This window comes from Oncorhynchus keta, chromosome 34 (assembly GCF_023373465.1).
Source record: "Oncorhynchus keta strain PuntledgeMale-10-30-2019 chromosome 34, Oket_V2, whole genome shotgun sequence".
Classification (NCBI taxonomy): domain Eukaryota; kingdom Metazoa; phylum Chordata; class Actinopteri; order Salmoniformes; family Salmonidae; genus Oncorhynchus; species Oncorhynchus keta.
Window position 1 is genome coordinate 12,393,410 of NC_068454.1, and position 21,299 is coordinate 12,414,708.

At 40.7% G+C, this 21,299-nt stretch overlaps 1 protein-coding gene across 2 annotated transcripts in view; it reads left to right on the forward strand.

The window, feature by feature from the left end:
• Nucleotides 1-15,988, forward strand: part of LOC118366593 (junctional adhesion molecule 2A-like) — a 32,817-nt gene extending 16,829 nt beyond the window's left edge. The window contains exon 8 of one of the 2 annotated variants that reach the window (XM_052493162.1): nucleotides 15,234-15,988. In XM_052493162.1, the coding sequence (XP_052349122.1) occupies nucleotides 15,234-15,327 (94 nt within the window). In that variant the 3' untranslated portion in view covers nucleotides 15,328-15,988. Of the gene's footprint in view, nucleotides 1-158; nucleotides 284-15,233 lie in introns of those variants that run through there. The other variant, XM_052493163.1, reaches the window with a different exon arrangement.
• Nucleotides 15,989-21,299: the final 5,311 nt, after the last annotated feature.

The following is a 21,299-nucleotide window of genomic DNA, read 5'->3' on the forward strand; positions in this document are numbered from 1 at the left end:
CAGGAACGGTTATTATTCCTTCTACTGTCAGTATTAACTTAGTTGAGCAGTGGTATTGTTTTAAATTGGACTGTTCTTGGAGCAGTTGTTGTTGAGTGAGTTGGTGATAATAGTAACCAGTCTAGTTAACTGATGGATACGCCTTTCCCTTTCTGCAGCCCAAGAACAACAAACACACCCAGTCCTTCATGATCTGAGGGTATAGCACACACACACACACACACACACACACACACACACACACACACACACACACACACACACACACACACACACACACACACACACACACACACACACACTTCATGATCAGGGTACACACACACACACACACACACACACACACACACACAGTCCTTCATGATCTGAGGGTATAGCACACACACACACACACACACACACACACACACACACACACACACACACACACACACACACACACACACACACACACACACACACACACACACACACACACAGTCCTTCATGATCTGAGGGTATAGCACACACACACACACACACACACACACACACACACACACACACACACACACACACACACACACACACACACACACACACACACACACACACACCCAATCCTTCATGATCTGAGGGTATAGCACACACACACACACACACACACACACACACACACACACACACACACACACACACACACACACACACACACACACACACACACACACACACACACACACACAGTCCTTCATGATCTGAGGGTATAGCACGCACATAAACACATACACACACACACACGTACACACATTCAGTGGATGGATGGAGAGAATGTGCAACAGAATACATATTTTAGTTAGCTTACACCACCTATGATACTGCTCACTGCTGTACCCTTCTCTGTGTGTGTTTTATTTACAATTCTGCTGTTTATGACTGTGATGAGAAGCAATGAAATATATTAACATCGCTGTTTTACAGAGATATTTGTATACTTATATTTTTTAAGTATTTGTTTTGGGCTTTTGTGTGATGAAGGATGTGTCATGTTTGAACAGGTGTTTGTATGCACATGTGACTATTAAATCATCTGAATATCTTTTCATTAAATATATTTCACCACAGGTTGCCTCCTATTTAACAACATGATACGTTTGGCCATAAACCTTATACTGATCCTATTATATTTTTAAATATCTAAAAATGTATAAGGGATAAAGTGGTAGTTAGGTGAAAATTAGTCGGTTGAAAAAATGAACAAACGTTTGAATGTTCAAGCTGTCATCATGCACAGATCTCCTTCGAGTTGGTTCCCTCAAGGTGGCGCTACAGAGCAGGATATTTCTCTGGGGCAAACACAGCACAGAGACCTTAGCTAAGATTTAGTGGTCCATAAACAATGTCTCTCGTGTTCATTTAGTTATTGTATTGTTTTATTGTTCTTCTGCTGCCTCTACGTTTGGGCCATAAGCTGTTTTTCTGACCATCAATTCAATTCACTTGTTTCAATTATGTGTGTGTGCATTTGTGCATGATCTCGTATGTTTGTGCATATGTTTGGGATCTTGTGTTTGTGTACATGCGCGTGTGTGAGTGTGGTCTTGTCACTGTGTGTGTGTGTGACCTTGGTCTTGTCACTGTGTGTGTGTGTGACCTTGGTCTTGTCACTGTGTGTCTGAGCGAGGTGACGGCTGTCCCCCAGATTCTGCGCCAGAACCTCCTGTTGTCAGATGTTAAATTAAGCCTCAAACAAGCTCTCCTCTAAGACGTATGCTTGGCCTGTCTCTCTCTGTGCCCGCCTCTGCTAAACAGACATTAGCCATGCATCACATAACACTGAGAATACAGTAGTGCTGAGTGGTTAGTGCTTTTTTGAGGTTGGTTTGGCTTGGGCTTGGGGTGAGTGATTAGTGCTAATTGAGGTCGTTTTGGGTTGGGTTATATTAATTTTGATTATGAATATATGACCTTGCAATTATTTTAGTTTTTTAATAGAAATTCCAAAGCCAAATTTTGAGAACATTCAATTGCCAAAACATTGGAAACATTCCATTGTCTCCAACAACATAGGACAAAGCAATTAATAAGAACCAAATGATGGTGACTGCCCATTAGTTTATCACTTATTAATCATCATTTACTCACATTATTTTAATTCAATAACATATTTAGGTTGTGTATAGCATATAACTTTATCAGATGACTTTATTATTTAATTTCTTAAAGTCGTGATCTCATCGCTCAGGCAATAGCAGCCAGACAACCATCTAACGTTATATATGTGCTCTTGGCTCGCGAAAACGGTAGTCAGTGATCCTTGGGTTGCAACAGCTGCCCATACTGCAGAGCTGTCGGACGAAATCAATAGTTTAGTAGTTCTTCAAAAGTAGAGAATACACACAAGACTGCTACAACTATGAATCCGCTATAACTACCTCACAAACAGTCTCTATCCTTCTCGTCATTGTGTTTACATTCCACTCTTATGCTGTGTGCGATGCCGGGAAGAATAGGCGCAATGGATTCTGGTCATTGACCACGTTTTCTGATCTGAATTAAATTGAATATTTTCCTATTGAAACTATTTATATATAGAGAAACGGCGCGTTCACAATAAATAACGAATTAAATGGAATTTAAGTAATTCAACCGACATCGGTCAATTAGTTGTTTAATAATTTAAAAAAACGAAATTTCATTAACCGCTCAGCACGAGAAAGCAGTGAAGAAAACTGAGAAAACAGACTTTACACCAGGCAGCAGCATCACAATAGACTTCGATCAAAGCTCCTGAGACATTACATACATCTGGTGTGTATTCACTGAGGTGAAACATTCAGAAACATATAATTAGAATACAGGATCTCTATGTTCAGAACATTTGCAGATAGAAATGCAAATTGTATTTGTATTTATTAAGGATCCCCTTTAGCTACTGCCAAGGCAGCACTTATATACAATAAAAAGTATTACATGTCATATCTACCACATATCTACAGTACAAAATTCATGTGTACGTGTGTGTAGAGTGTGTGTTATCATGCATATGTGTATGTGTGTGTCTTTTCACAGTCCACAGTGTTCCATAACCTGTATTTGTATCTGTTTTTTTAAACCTGATTCTACTGCTTGCATCAGTAACCTGATGTGGAATAGAGTTCCATGTAGTCATGGCTCTATGTACTGTAGTACTGTGCACCTCCCATAGTCTGCTCTGGACTTGGGGATTGTGAAGAGACCTCTGGTGGCATGTCTGTAATGAATAGAGCTGACATGATGCCCAATTGAGTTCTGCATGACTGAATATCATATCTGTTTTATACTGAACGAAAATATAAACGAGGCTTGTAAGGTGTTGGTCCCATGTTTCATGAACTAAAGTAAAAGATCACAGAAATGTTCAATATGCACAAGCTTATTTCTCTCACATTTTGTGCACACATTCGTTTACATCCCTGTTACTGAGCATTCTTCCTTTGCCAAGACAATCATCAGTAAGCTAATTAAACAGCATGATCATTACACAGGTGCACCTTGTGCTGTGGACAATAAAAGGCCACTCTAAAATGTGCAGTTTTGTCACAGCAGTGGCATAGTGCTAAGGAGGTTTGCCGGGAGGGAGGAGGAAATGGTGACTTTAATCTGAAAGTGCTGCAAGTGAAGTGTGTGATAAGGAAAATAGTGAAATCAAAGAACGGATCAAAACAAGCAAAAGTTGTAGTAGAAGACAAGGACTGGTCCAATAATGCATTTCTTATTGGACTGTTTTTTTTTGGACGAGGAGATTTATTTGGGAAATCCATTTGTAATATCGAGGACTGTGATGAAACCAGTGGGAAAGGTGAATTCAATCAAGGTGACTAGAAGCGGCCTTGTTTTGGTTAATCGTGTTGATGAAGAACAGAGTACACTGGATCTGGCTATATTGCCCACGTCAGAAGTAACGTGTTGGTCTTCGGAGCAGGGCGCCTGCCAAAGGAGTTACATCTGGAGTTTCGTTGAATATAGTACCTTAGTCATAAAATCCCAGGAGTGGTCAGTACACGTCGCCTGACCCGTATGGTAAATGGAAGGACGGAGAAAAGCATGTCAATATTATTGTTGTTTGAGGAGACTACCTGAATATGTGAAGCTTGGATATGTGAGGTATGCCGTGAGAGGATTTGTGTGTGGAAATTGTAAAGGACATGGTAACATTTCACATGTTTTCAGACAGGAGAAGTATGAAAAATCTGTGATTGGAAAATGTTGCAACTGTGGTGGGAATCATACTCCGGACTTCCCTGAGTGCCCTGTTAGGGTGAAGGAGGTCAAGGTGTCAAGGACCAGGGCTTCCAATGGATCTCCAATGTGGAGGTGGTGAAGAGTCGAATGGGCAAGGGGCCACACTGTTGAAGATATGTTGGTGGATGCATTGCAACCAGTTGCTAATGTTTTAAGTCAATCGGGTGATCTGGATACATTCATCGTGAAGGAGGGGGATTTTGTGACATTTATAGCCACAGTGATTAATATCTAAGAAGTCCAAAATCTGGATATCATTATATCTACAGCCGAGAAGTTTTTGGGGTACCAAGACTTGGCAGAAGCACTACAAGGACTATTGTCGCTTGGAAATGTCCAGCCTTCACAAGTGGCTTCTGGGGATCTTCTGTGTTGGGACTTGATTAGAATTAGGTTTTTACAGAAAAGCAGGTTGATTTTGTTTAGTTAATTTTCTTTTTGGTAGTTTGTATGATTTTCTATTTATCTTTACCCAAATGTTTTACTTTTTGGGATCCTTATTATCCATCTGCATGGTAGGTGGCAGAATGCACATCTAATTGTTGCAAACACCATTATACCATAGAAGAAGAAGCATTTTTGTCACACAACACAATGCCATAGATGTCTCAAGTTTTGAGGGAGCGTACAATTGGCATGCAGACTGAAGAAATGTCCACCAGAGCTGTTGCCAGATAATTGAATGTTCATTTCTCTATCATAAACCGCTTCAACGTTATTTTAGAAAATTTGGCAGTATGTTCAACCGGCCTCACAACCGCAGACCATGTGTAACCACGCCAGCCCAGGATCTCCACATCCGGCTTCTTCACCTGCGGGATGGTCTGAGACGCCGGACAACTGATAAAACTGTGGGTTTGCACAAGCGATGAATGTCTGCACAAACTGTCAGAAACCGTCTCAGGGAAGCTCATCTGCATGCTCGTTGACCAGGGTCTTGAACTGACTGCAGTTCGGTGTCGTAACTGACTTCAGTGGGAAAATGCTCACATTCGATGGCCACTGGCACGCTGGAGAAGTGGGTTCTTCACGGTTTCAACTGGTCTGGGCAGATGGCAGACAGTGTGTATGGAGTCATGTGAGAGAGCGGTTTGCTGATGTTAGCAAACCATTCTCTGGAGTATGTTCTTGTGAGGACGAGAATGTTTAAAACATCACATATGATAAGCATTCGCACTTCCCATACCGTATTACCTCACGCTGCATATCTCCATTCACTGAACCTTCTTCCAGCCAGGACAACGGCAACAATAAACATCAAACAAGATATACACAAAGAAAACGTTTTAGTTCATAATTACCAGCAAGCTCTATGTGAATCGTAATAATCGAGCAATCCAGATAGTTAAACAGGCTAAAATGACCTTAAACCAATGGTATACAAGGTAGATGTACATTGTTCATGGGTAGCTAGCTACCAATTCTTTGTGGCTAGCTAGCTAGCCAGTTAGCTCTATTGACTTATGATGGACTTACTCTTTCACTGAACCTTCTTCCAGCCAGGACAATGGCAATAGAGACCAAACAAGATATACACAAAACAAATGTTTTACTTCATAACTATCAGCTAGCTATATGTGTATCATAATAATGTAGCTAACCAGCTAGTTAAACAGGCAACAATGACCTAAAATGAATGGGTAGATGTCAATTATTCATGGGTAGCTAGCTAGCAAACAATTCTTTGTGGATATCTGGCTAGCTAACAGTAGTAGCTAGCCGGGTAACCCAATTGAATTACTATAGGCTTGCAATTTATGCACACTACAGTGGGTATCGTAGGCAGGTTAACATGGCTCAAATAATGGCCGCCATTGACTTCAAGAAATGTAGAAAACATTTTTATGTGGTTGCATCATATTTCTGTGCATACTTTCCGTTGAAGCTTGCATGCTTCAAAATATGTACAAACAATTTTTGATTTGGACTCATCCTTCGACTCTCCTGTGCTCCAATTTGCGTGCTCGGAGCATGGTAGTTTTCATTTTGATAAATACCCCTTGTCGCTGAGAATATGCTCCTTATTGAAACAGGTGGCACAATACACACATATTCTGACACACTCCTCTTTCACAGTTCCTATTTTCACTTTCATGTTTAAAATAAACTGGTAGTGTTCTTGTCGAGACCTCACACGCACTCACACACAGACTCATGAGCACACACACAACAACTCACAAAGATATTCACATACACATACAGGTGCAATCAGAAAGTATTCAGACCCTCTTTTCCACATTTTGTTACATTACAGCTTTATTCTAAAATAGATTTTTTTTAAATGTCCTCATCAATCTACACACAATACACGATAATGACAAACCGAAAACAGGGTTTGATAGATTTTTGCCAATTACATACGTTTTCAGAACCTTTCCTATGAGACTTGAAATTGAGCTCAGGTGCGTCCTGTTTCCATCAACTTGATTTAGTCCGCTTGTGGTAAATTCAATTTATTGGACATTATTTTGAAAGGGACACACCTATATAAGGTCCCACAGTTGACAATGCATTTCAGAGCAAAAACCAAGCTATGAGGACAAAGAAATTCTCCATAGTGCTCCGAGACAGGATTGTGTCGAGGCACAAATCTGTGGGGAAGGGTACCAGAACATTCCTGCAGCATTGAAGGTCCCCAAGAACACAGTGGCCTTCATCATTCTTAAATGAAAGAAGTTTGAAATCACCAATTGGGGGAGAAGGGCCTTGGTCAGGGAGGTGATCAAGAACCCAATGGTAACTCTGACAGAGCTCCAGAGTTCCTCTGTGGAGCTGGAACAAGCTTCCAGAAGGACAACCATCTGTGCAGCACTCGACCAATCAGGCCTTTATGGTAGAGTGGCCAGACGGAAGCCACTCCTCAGTAAAAAGCACATGACAGCCCACTTGGAGTTGGCCAAAAGGCACCTAAAGGACACTCAGACCATGAGAAACAAGATTCTCTGGTCTGATGAAACTAAGATTGACCTCTTTGGCCTGGAGGAAACTTGGCACCATCCCTACGGTGAAGCACGGTGGTGGCAGCATCATGTTGTGGGAATGTTTTTCAGCGGCAAATCAAATCAAATCAAATGTATTTATATAGCCCTTCGTACATCAGCTGATATCTCAAAGTGCTGTACAGAAACCCAGCCTAAAACCCCAAACAGCAAGCAATGCAGGTGTAGAAGCACGGTGGCTAGGAAAAACTCTCTAGAAAGGGGCTGGAAGACTAATCAGGATCGAGGGAATGATGAACGGAGGAAAGTACAGAGAGATCATTGATGAAAACCTGCTCCAGAGGGCTCAGGACCCCGGACTGTGGAGAAGGTTCACCTTCCAACAGGATAATGACCCTAAGAACACAGTCGAGACAATGCAGGATTGGCTTCGGGACAAGTCTCTGAATGTCCTTGAGTGGCCCAGCCAGAGCCCGGACTTGAACCCGATCGAACATCTCTGGAGAGACCTGAAAATAGCTGTACAGCGACGCTCCAAATCCAGCCATAACAAAGAGGTTGAATACATTTCAGTTTACATTTTTTATTAGTTAGTAAAAGTGTATAAAGACATGATTCCACTTTGACGTTATGGGGTAGTATGTGTAGGCCTTGTGACAAAAAAAATCTACATTTAATCCATTTGAAATTCAGGCTGGAATACAACAAAATGTGGAAAAAGTCAAGAGGTGTAAATACTTTCTGAAGACACTGTATGTACAGCCTATTAATAGAAAGCAGAACTGAGCTAAGATACTGAGGCAACTCAACATTCGGAAGCTGTTATTAATGTTTTGTACACTCCCCTATGTTCACTCATCTCCCCATAACTCTAACCTCTCTCCCTCACGCCCATATCCCCTCTCCCCATCACTCACCGCTCTCTCTCACCCCTGTGTACCCTCACCTCCCCATCATCACTAACTACCCCACTACCTCACCCCTCTGCCCCTCATCCCCTATAGTCCATACCTCATCAGCCCAGCTCCATCCTCTCTCCTTCACTTCCTCATATGCCTTAAAGCTGAAATCCCTAAAGGGGACACAGCACCACTGACTCACCCCTCTGCCCCTCATCCCCTATAGTCCATACCTCATCAGCCCAGCTCCATCCTCTCTCCTTTACTTCATCATGTCTTAAAGCTGACATCCCTAAAGGGAACACAGCACCACTGCCTCACCCCTTTGCCCCTCATCCCCTATAGTCCATACCTCATCAGCCCAGCTCCATCCTCTCTCCTTTACTCTCCTTCAGCTTCAAAGCTAGAGTCCTTAGTTGCTGCATTCGTTTTGGGATTTTTAAATGAATTATATATACCCATTGATTATTGAAGAATATAACTTATAAATGCCTCATGAGCTTAGTTCAACTGTCATACCTAGGGTTGCAAAGCTACCGGTCATTTACCAAAGTTAACATAATCTTCTGTTATTTTGGTTATTGACAGAACATCTATTGGAATTTATGGTAACTTTGGAAATTTATACTTGAAAAACTTACAAAATATATATTCATATATAGTATGTATTATTTTTTGTTGATCTGTGTCCATATTGTCCATGAGTTTTTACTAGATAGACCATATGGTTCAAGAGAAATAGCCCAATTAATGAGAAAAGCATCTAATCAACAATAGTTTCCATTAACTCTGCAACTCTTCCAACTATATACTTTTTTTTCTTCACAACTGCCACCAGTTTGATGCCAAAACATTTATAACAAATTAATAATGTTGCAGTTAAATAAATAAACGTGTGCATTAAACACCAATAGCATTTATGTTATGGTACATATTTAGGATAATCAAATAAAATCACCTTATTTAATGATTAAATATATTGTACATGTGATAAGGCCACACAGAGAGGCAGAAATCGGAATCTGAAGTATCCAAAAATGATACTAAATTTAATCTTACAAAATTCCCATTTAAACCATAATATTTACCAAAATTCTGGTAGTTTACTGGTAAATGTCAAACGTTTCCAGTAATATCTCAGCTTGTACGTTTGGTTCCTTGGAAGTTGTGGGAATGTACATTTTTGGTTTCCCATTGGTTCTAGGAACAAAGCCACACACACACACACACACACACACACACACACACACACACACACACACACACACACACACACACACACACACACACACACACACACACACACACACACACACACACTAATTTGCTTAGGTATTGATCAGCAAACACATTTCTTTTTTATAGTGCCACAGCGTCCGTGAGAGTCAAACCTATGATCTTCTTTTCTCTATCCAGGATGGAGCTAGCATGATACAAAGCTGATCATTTTAATCTATTTAAACAGACCCCATATTAATATCAGGTGTGGCCAATTAGTGGGCGCAGCCAACACACCTGAACTTGACAAGATAGAGAATAGAGAGAGTTTCGTTGAAAATAGAACAGAATAGATATGTTTTTTTTTAAAACATTCTTAGAACATTCTTTGAACGTTACTAATGTTTTCTTGTGTTTTTTTATTGAACGTTTTTTGAATGTTCTGAGAACATGACTTTAAATATAACCACAAGGATACCTGCAGAAAACATTATGCTGCAGTACCTTTATTTATCCAGGTAAGAAAAACACTTTGAGGTTAGAAGAACGTTTCTTAACATCCTCGGAACGTTCTAAGATAACTTTAAATCGAACCACGAGGAAACCAGTAGAAAACGTAATGCTGAAGTACTGATATTCCCACCTAAGAAACATGGTTCTCAGAATTTTATATGCCAGCTGGGTATCCTGTACCATTCCCAGAACATTGTAGGAAGGTTGTATACAAAATAACTGTAGGACAACCACGTTCTTACCAAGCTCTAAGAAACATATGGAATGTTATGTGCTAGCTGGGATACCTTCCATTTGCAACCCTAGTCGTACCCCATCACAACCCAAAATATATACGTTTGTTTCCTCCACTGTTTGTAAAGAACGTTACATGTAACAAACACTGTATAGCCTCAAAAGAAGGTTAAGACTATACATTTTATATCACAAATGGTCTGCCCTTGCATCCATAGCTTTGTCTATTCATTTGACAGTGGTTACATTTCGCCAACCCCATCCCTTAGATTTTTAGAGAAAGAGATGCAGGCAGAACGTATTTTCAGTGAAGGATACGAGCCTGAAGCCACTCCTAAGCATTCTGGAAAGTAACGGACAGCTTTAATGTGTGTGTGTGTGTGTGTGTGTGTGTGTGTGTGTGTGTGTGTGTGTGTGTGTGTGTGTGTGTGTGTGTGTGTGTGTGTGTGTGTGTGTGTGTGTGTGTGTGTGTGTGTGTGTGTGTGTGTGTGTGTGTGAAATACACTAACGTGTCTATGCTTGTGGGGGAATTGGTTCTATTCATTATGTTTCTATGTTTCCATTTGACTGTGTGTTCAGTTCTGTTTCCCTACCATACATCTGTTTTCCACCTGCACAAATGTTGAGCGGTGATCAGTAAGTTTTCTCTTCTCAGTTCTGGTTTCTAATAATATACTGAAGGAGTTACACCCAGTGGTGATTTTAGCATGTAAATCTTGGTCGGGCTTTGCTGGATGCATGCCATCACGGACACTACACAACACAACACTTAACAATACATGAATTGCACTATAACAGTGACAAATGGTGCCCACAAACTGTTAGAGCCGACATAGAGCTGTCCCAACAGAAGAGTCCCAACACCTTACCACTGCAACACCTGGCTTTCAGTGGAGCCTTGTCTGTCAGCGAAACAGTTCATTCAGCCTCATTTACTGCCTTTCAAAAAACAACATTTTTTATCTAACCTTTATTTATCCAGATAAGAAAGACCCTTTAAGGTTAGAAACCTCTTTTAAACATAGCTGATATGTGTCCGTGTGCTCCCTCCCCCGCCTCTAGGTCACCAGGCTGCTCGTTAGGACGCACACCTGTCACCAGTGTTAGGCGCATAATGACACTCATCTGTACTCCATCCCCTCCTTGATTACCTGCCCTATATACACTGCTCGAAAAAATATAGGGAACACTAAAATAACACATCCTAGATCTGAATGAATGAAATATTCTTATTAAATACTTTTTTCTTTACATAGTTCAATATGCTGAACACGAAATCACACAATTATCAATGGAAATCAAATTTATCAACCCATGGAGGTCTGGATTTGGAGTGACACTCAAAATTAAAGTGGAAAACCACACTACAGGCTGATCCAACTTTAATGTAATGTCCTTAAAACAAGTCTAAATGAGGCTCAGTAGTGTGTGTGGCCTCCACGTGCCTGTATGACCTCCCTACAATGCCTGGGCATGCTCCTGATGAGGTGGCGGATGGTCTCCTGAGGGATCTCCTCCCAGACCTGGACTAAAGCATCCGCCAACTCCTGGACAGTCTGTGGTGCAACGTGGCGTTGGTGGATGGAGCGAGACATGATGTCCCAGATGTGCTCAATTGGATTCAGGTCTGGGGAACGGGTGGGCCAGTCCATAGCATCAATGCCTTCCTCTTGCAGGAACTGCTGACACACTCCAGCCACATGATGTCTACCATTTTCTTGCTTTCAGAGGAACCCAGGGCCAACCGCACTAGCATATGGTCTCACAAGGGGTCTGAGGATCTCATCTCGGTACCTAATGGCAGTCTGACTACCTCTGGTGAGCACATGGAGGGCTGTGCGGCCCCCCAAAGAAATGCCACCCCACACCATGACTGACCCAGCGTCAAACCGGTCATGCTGGAGGATGTTGCAGGCAGCAGAATGTTCTCCACGGCATCTCCAGACTCTGTCACGTCTGTCACATGTGCTCAGTGTGAACCTGCTTTAATCTGTGAAGTGCACAGGGTGCCAGTGGCGAATTTGCCAATCTTGGTGTTCTCTGGAAAATGCCCAATGTCCTGCACGGTGTTGGGCTGTAAGCACAACCCCCACCTATGGACGTCGGGCCCTCATACCACCCTCATGGAGTCTGTTTCTGACCGTTTGAGCAGACACATGCACATTTGTGGCCTGCTGGAGGTCATTTTCATCTCTATTAATATGACAAGGATTAAAAAGGATAGATGCCAGTAGATTGTCGACTTGATTCATGATGATTTCTCTTCATTATCTCTATTAATATGACAAGGATTAAAAAGGATAGATGCCAGTAGATTGTCGACTTGATTCATGATGATTTCTCTTCATTATCTCTATTAATATGACAAGGATTAAAAAGGATAGATGCCAGTAGATTGTCGACTTGATTCATGATGATTTCTCTTCATTATCTCTATTAATATGACAAGGATTAAAAAGGATAGATGCCAGTAGATTGTCGACTTGATTCATGATGACGACTCCTAGTTAAGACTTTGAAAGTAAGATGTTGATCAGTCCAATCAAAGCTACTGTACATATAACGTGATTTGACGTCATTCTATCTGTGGCCAATGACCTCGAGCCTTCTTGGAAGGACACTTGCAATATAACTATGGCGGGACCCAAAGGGCTGAAATTTTGACTGTCTACCCTTAGTAAGCACTTAAACTTGGCGATGACGTACTGTCCCCATGAGTGAGAGAACACTGGGCCAATCACGGCACAATGCTCCTATTTTCTGCTGGCTCTGCCCCACCTGCCCTGAATGATAGGTCGCCACTGTTCACACCCCTTGACTTATTCCACCTTTTGTTGTGTTACAGACTGAATTTAAAATGTATTAAATATGTTTTGTCACTGCCCTACACGCAATACCCCATAAAGTTGAAGTGGAATTATGTTTTTCTACATTTTTATAAATTAATAACAAATTAAAAGCTAAAAGCTCTTGAGTCAATAAGTATTCACCACAAAGACCTGGGAGGTTTTCCAATTCCTCGCAAAGAAGGGAATCTATTGGTAGATGGCTTGTACGCTATGTGTGGAAGACAGGAGATGCTAAATGAGTTTGTGTAAATTAACGTCAATTACCCTGAGACCGACAGTTATTTGCTTGACAATCACCGGCTAACGAAATTCCGTGATCCTCACTGAAGGCATAAGCTACAGCTAGCTGTACAGTGCAGTGCATACAATGTGGTGAGTAGTTGACACAAAGAGAGAGAAAGACAGTAGTTGAACAGTTTTAAACAAATTAATTTATTCCAAAATGAAGGAGAAACAAGAGCACAATATATTTAGTTGTATTTTTTTTAAACTTTCACTTTCACTTGTGAATGCAGCTAGCTAGTTTACTCTACTCAAACACTCAGGTCAAACAGAGAGGGATGCTATGTAAGCTAGCTGGCTATGGCTATTCAACACTGGAACGCTTCCAAGTCAAGGTAAGCTTTTGGTTTTATTAATTTATTGCCATTGGGGCCGCCAGTGTAACTGCTAAACTGCATTCTGACTGTACACTGTATTGCATGATTGTAGCAGGGTTACTAACCCGTTAGTTCTCGTATGTTTACAATGACGTGGCAATGATGTAGGCTGTGTGTAGCTATTAGCGATCACGATATGAGGGTTTGGCTTGGAAAGTGTTTTTGGCATGGTCACAGACAGCTGATGTGTTGTACACTGAAGTCCACAAACGAAGGGAAAAGGTGAGAAGAGGAGAGTGCACACATAGTTGCGATAAGAAATTATATATACAATGAGCAAACTGATCATGCTGTTTTAATGTGACTGCTATGAAAGTGAACTGTGTTTGCGAGTGATCAGAGGAGTGAGTATTCATTCAGCCGATTCTGTTGAAAAACGTTTCTTAAATGGAAGCAAATTAAATTAAACGGAATATACATACCTGAATTTGTCCAATAGAAACTCTCATTTGCAACTGTTGGACAAATGATTACACCCTAGATTAGCTAGATGCAGGCAAGATTGCGCAGGGCAGTATTGCATGTGTCACTGTCTGTCACCTTGATTACTCAAAATTCTCTCGACCCGTGCACCTACGTTGTAAACTTTAATTCATAGGCTAGGATGTAGCAACCTCGTGATGGGTACAGGGAAAAGTGATTGCATCCATCTTAATACGTTTTCATACTGGTTCCCCATGGGATTAAAACCCTGGCGTTGCAAGCGCCGTGCTCTAACTACTGAGCTACACAGAACCGATTACACTTTGCATGGTGTATCAATACACCCAGTCACTACTACTACTACTCATTTCACAATGAGTCCAAAGGTGACTTTAAAACAGTTTGAAACAGTTACAGAGTTTAATGGCTGTGATAGGACAAAACAGATGATGAATATACAACATTGTAGTAACTCCACAATACTAACCTAATTGACAGAGGGAAAAGAAGGAAGCCTGTACAGAAAAAAAATATTCCAAAACATGCATCCTGTTTGCAACACGGCAAAAATAAAAGGGCAAAGCAATTGACTTTTTGTCCTGAATACAACGTGTTATGTTTGGGCCAAATCCAATACAACACACTACTGAGTACCACTCTCCATATTTTCAAGCTTAGTGGTGGCTGCATCATATTATGGGTATTCTTGTAATCGTTAACGACTGGGGAGTTTTTCAGGATAAAAAAAAACATGGAATGGAGGTAAGTGCAGCCAAAATCCTAGTGGAAACCCTGGTTCAGTCTGCTTACCACCAGACACTGGGAGATGAATTCACCTTTCAGCAGAACAATAACCTGAAACACAAGGCCAAATCTACACTGGAGTTGCATACAGTGAAGACAGTGAATGTTCCTGAGTGGACGAGTTACAGTTTAGACTTAAATCTACTGAAAATCTATGGCAAGACCTGAAAATTGTTGTCTAGCAATGATCAACAACCAATTTGACAGAGCTTGAAGAATTTTGAAAATAATAATCGATAAATGTTGCACAATCTAGGTGAGGAAAGCTCTTAGAGACCTAACCAGAAAGTCTCACAGCTGTAATCACTGCCAAAGGTGCATCTACAAAGTATTGACTCAGGGGTGTGAATACTTACAGTACCAGTCAAAAGTTTGTACACACCTACTCATCCAAGGGTTTTTCTTAATTTTTACTATTTTCTACACCTCCAGGATGTGTAAGGACTATTTGACCAAGAAGGAGAGTGATGGAGTGCTGCATCAGATGACCTGGCATCCACAATCACCCAACCTTAACCCAATTTAGATGGTATGGGATGAGTTGGACCACAGAGTGAAGGAAAAGCAGCCAACAAGTGCTCAGCATATGTGGCAACTCCTTCAAGATGGTTGGAAAAACATTTCAGGTGAAGCTGGTTGAGAGAATGCCAAGAGTTTACAAAGCTGTCACTTTGAAGAATCTCAAATATAACATAGATTTTCAATTGTTTAACACTTTTTTGGTTACTACATGATTCCATATGTGTTATTTCATAGGTTTGATGGCTTCACTATTATTCTACAATGTAGAAAATAGTCCAAATTAAGAAAAACCTTTGAATTAGTAGATGTGTCCAAACTTTTGACTGGTACTGTTCGTAATTGAGATATTTCTGTATTTCATTTTCAATACATTTGCAAAATGGGGTATTGTGTGTAGATGGCTGAGAAAAAAAGTATATTTAATCCATTTTGAATTCAGGCTGTAACACAACGAAATGTGGAAAAAGTCAAGGTGTGTGATTAATTTCTGAAAGAACTGTATACACTGAGTATACCAGACATTAGGAACACCTTGTGTCCTCAGAACAGCCCCAATTCATCGGGGCATGAACAAGGTGTCCAAAGCGTTCCACAGGGATGCTGGCCCATGTTGACTCCAATGCTTCCCACAGTTGTGTCAAGTTGGCTGGATGTCCTTTGGGTGGTGGACACACACACACACACACACACACACACACACACACACACACACACACACACACACACACACACACACACACACACACACACACACACACACACACACACACACACACACACACACACACACACACCTCCCCAGCTGCCGATATGGAGATCGGCTCACATATTGATTACAGTTTTTTTACAATCACTTTGGCACTAATTTCGGGACCTTGATGCCATTTTTCAAAACTCTAGACACAAAACTCACAACCAATGATCAAAATGCAAATTTTTCAAAACTCTAACACATTTTCCAATTGCTTGGATACAATACACGTAAAGCTAAGATAATTTGTTCATTGAACTAAAATCAGCTGTTCAAAATGACACAACTTAACATCAAAGTATTACCATTTCAAAATGCAATTCACACATTACATCTGAGATGACTGTCTATTCATTTCATTACAATGATCTAACTATCAATTGATACAACTGATCAAAATGATAAGTGACTGTTGCATTACTCTTAATGCATAGTTTTATGGAAACTGACAAACAATATTCCATGTTTAGAAAGTTTCAGGATAACGAGATCCATTGACACCAATTACCGTGGAACATGAACCAATTGGACTACATTACCTATGGATGTAATATTTCATCATCATTCTTTATCAGACACTGTTTCTATGGTCCCATGTACTTTTTCAGACCATGTTTTCAGATTTGACATTACTGTACACTTTATTAGGTACACCTCTCTAGTACTGGGTAGGACTCCCTTTTGCCTCCACAACAGCCTGAATTATTCACGGTGTTGTACGTTAAGAGATGCCCTTCTGCACACCACTGTTTTAAACAGCTGTTATTTGAGCGTTTGTGGCCTTTCTGTTAGCTTGAATGAGTCTGGACATTCTCCTCTGACCTCTCTCACTAACAAGGTGTTTTTGCCCACAGAAATGCCGCTCACTGAATGTGTTTTGTTTATCGCACCATTCTCTGTAAACTCTAGAGACTGTAGTGCGTAAAAATCCCAGGAAGGCAGCTGTTTCTGAGATGCTGGAATCAACATGTGTGGCATCAACAATCATACCACGGTCAAAGTTGCTTAGATTACGCATCTTGCCTGTTCTAGTGTTTGGTCGAACAACATCTAAAGCTACTACAATATTTAATGATTGTACGAACAACTACACAGCGCAACTATTTGTATCTTGTGTGTGGGTGATCTAAATGAATGTTCCTATGGTATTTCATGATAAATTAGTTATTTGAACCAATGATTCTGCAAGTGCAAGGTTTCTTTAGCGATATGAATGCACAATGCAATGTTTTGAACATTGGACAGCCTGTGTTACAAGTGATGACCGTTTTGAGTTTTGTGTCTAGAGTTTGGAAAATGAACATAAGGTTCTGAAATTAGTCTAACTGTCTTCTTCTTCCTCTGACGAGGAGGAGTAGTAGGAAGGATCGGAGGACCAATGCACAGCGTGGTAAGTGTCCATCTTTTTAATAAAGTAAATTAACACTGAACAAAAACAACAAAGTGCAAGAACGAAACAGTTCTGTCTGGTGCAGGTACAAACACTCAACAGAAAATAATCACCCACAACTCAAGGGTGAAAACAGGCTACCTAAGTATGGTTCTCAACCAGGGACAACGATTGACAGCTGCCTCTGATGGAGTACCATACCAGGCCAAACACAGAAATCCCAAATCATAGAAAAAAGAACATAGACAACCCACCCAACTCACTAAAACAAAGACTAAACAAAAGAACTAAGGTCAGAACGTGACAATTAGTGCCAAAGTGATTGTTAAAAACTGTAAAGTGTCCCCACCTAATCATTACAAGCTTCACCCATGGGCTTCCAAATTAAGACTTACAACACTTTCGGATTTGAAATGAAATGTCATGTGAGAGTCTCTGTCTCTCTGTGTGTGTGTGTGTGTGTGTGTGTGTGTGTGTGTGTGTGTGTGTGTGTGTGTGTGTGTGTGTGTGTGTGTGTGTGTGTGTGTAGAAGTGTGACCAGATTACATAGATTGTGCTGTGTGTCTTTTATTTTAAAAGTTTAGATTATTTCTTTAGACATTAAATGTGTGCATTATGTGGGTTGAATGGTGTAACAACTCATTAAATGTACTATGCATTATGTGGGTTGAATGGTGTAACAACTCATTAAATGTACTATGCATTATGTGGGTTGAATGCTTAACAACTCATTAAATTTAAGATGTTGAAGTTGACCAGATTACTATAGATTGTGCTGAATGGTGTAATAACTCATTAAATTACTACTTTCTGGGGAATGGTGTAATAACTCATTAAAGTTTGCGGTTCTTTTATTTTAAAAGTTTAGATTATTTCTTTAGACATTAAATGTACTATGCATTATGTGGGTTGAATGGTGTAACAACTCATTAAATGTACTATGCATTATGTGGGTTGAATGCTGTAACAACTCATTAAATGTACTATGCATTATGTGGGTTGAATGGTGTAATAACTCATTAAATGTACTATGCATTATGTGGGTTGAATGGTGTAATAACTCATTAAATGTGCTATGCATTATGTTGGTTGAATGGTGTAATAACTCATTAAATGTACTATGCATTATGTGGGTTGAATGCTGTAACAACTCATTAAATGTACTATGCATTATGTGGGTTGAATGGTGTAACACAGAATAAAACAATGAATGAAAGTAGTGACTGCCCATTACTACTTATGACTTATGAACCATCATTTATTCACATTACTTTAATAAGATATTTGTTTTATTTGATGACTTTATTATTTCATTTCAAGTCTCTATAGAGCTGCTGCCTATGCTGTCTGACAAAATCACTATTTCAGTAGTTATTCAAAGTAAATAAGACATACTTTTATGACTGCTGAATGCCAACTATCAATCACTTCGTTTGTATTATTTTTGAGTTGGCAATGCAACTGCTTTCTATCCTCACCATCAAGCAATCTCTCTCGGTGTCTGCTCTCCACAGACCGGGCAAGTTTAAGCAGGTGCACAACGGATTGTCGTCATTGTAGTTAATGACCACTTTTTCTGCGCTAAACTATGTAGAATATTGGCCTGTTGGAAACTACAACTCCCCTACTATATTGCACAGTTCAGGCTTGATCTGATTTATCTCTACAGAAACTGCACATTGAGGTCACAGAAAAAAAATGAACAAAATGGAATTCAAAATAATTGAACCGACTTCGATCAATTAGTTGTTTAAAAAACAAAAAATAACCAAAATGTTGGTTAATCACTCAGCATTAGACAGTGATGAACCTGCCTAGACCTACATTAGACCAGTGGTGTCTAGGACCCTGTGATGCTACAGTATGTAGAGTGCCATTTGATAAGACTGTTTAACATTCATCAAGAACCCTCAGCTCTCGAGTAGCCAAGTAATGTGCTTTTAACTCATCCCCCCGACAGAGACGAGAGAGGAGAGAGAGAGTAGGATGGAGAAAGAGAGAGCGAAAGAGAGAGAGAGAAAGAAAGAGTGGAAGAGATATCCTTGAGGGAAGAGTGAAATTTCACAAGACATATTTAATTCTTGCCATGATACTAGGGATAATGCCTACAGGGCCAAGTCCCAGACACTTTTAAAAGCTTCTGAAAAAAGACAGACAGAAGCCCATCCCCATCTGATTTCATTAGCAGGAACAGTGTTACTGCAAATGACGGCCACAGGGTGTTGGATGGATCTCATCTAGTTCTAGTTGTGGATTACTCATTTATGAAACTTCTCATTCAGACTCAAATTTCTCTAAACTTCTCTACAGTTTCTCACTTCATCCATGATGTGCAGAATAGAAGCCATTTTGAGCCAACAGTAGATACATTCACCACGCTGTTGAGCTCCACATAGACCACTAGCATAGTCTAGGCTCTCCTGAAGATTTCTAAAGATTTTGTTTAAGCAATATAGTAAGGTACCTGAGTGGTTGTCTGGGAATCATTAGCCGACCAAGGAGACCATAATAACACCTGATTGCTTTGAGTCGTCGTCAGGCCCTCAGCTCATCAATACGCAAGAGCACGCACACTCTCTCACACACACACACACACACACACACACACACACACACACACACACACACACACACACACACACACACACACACACACACACACACACACACACACACACACACACACACACACACACACACACACACACACACACACACACACACACAAATCAACCAGATGAATATTCAGCTAAGTAAATAAACTGCCCAGTAATTTGATCAGTCTCACAGATGAACAAACAGAGCGATGCTTCCACTCAGCCAGCCACATAATGGTACTGCAAAACAACAATGATTAAACCAGGGATATCCTAGTAAGACAAACAACGTGTCTTTTTTATTTATCCAGTTTCCACAGCGGTTCTAAGCATTTACGTAATGCACCTTGGTGTGATTGTGGGGCAGCAACAGATCCGCAGTCTAGGAAATGAAAACAGCCGTGACATCAAATAGGGATGTTTTGGTGCGTTGTGAAGATTATACAATTCTGATGGATTATTGGAGATGCCCCTCCTAATCTGGTGGGATTATTTGGGATGCTCAATTGGAAGAGGTGGATTATTAGGTAACAAAGGGTTACGAGTCGGGAGATGGAGAGAGTAGCTGTCAGGACATCAGAACATATCCTGTTTCTTCTTGACTGGGATTAACAGATCTGCCTGCGAATGATCATATTACGATCATATCTGGGCACGTTGTAGCTACACCTGGCATTGAAATGTGTCACTGCCATGTGCCCCATTCAAAGACAGTAGAGGAAACACAAAGAGAGCAGTGGAGCAGAGACACGTCTCACCTTGCTGAACACATCCGTCATGCCTCCGGCCGACTCTCAGACACTTCTTTATTTCTTCATCTCTTCGCCTTTTTCTTTCTCTATCCATGTCCGTTATCCCCTCCACTGTACCTCTGTCTCTAAATGATGAGAGAGAGTGCTTTCCTTGATTACAAGAAGTTAAAATTATCACCACTCTACTCCAGTCTTCTCTTTTGGCTTTTCTTAACAATCAATTTATCTAAGTCTCTGCCACTCAGTCCTCCTCCATCCCTTTCTCCTTTTGATTGCAACCTCCTTCTCTTTCTCTCAATAGCCCTCCTCATCGTTGATTATGACGACTTTCCCAGCGGAGGGTCTCCGTCTTTCGCCCTCTCTTCTTTCCTTTACCACTCTGAGTGTGACCTCTGTGTCTGCGAACAGTGACATCTCCCTGTTTCTCTATCAGTCAGTGAGTCAGTCAGTCAGTCAGTGAGTCAGTGAGTCAGTCAGTCAGTCAGT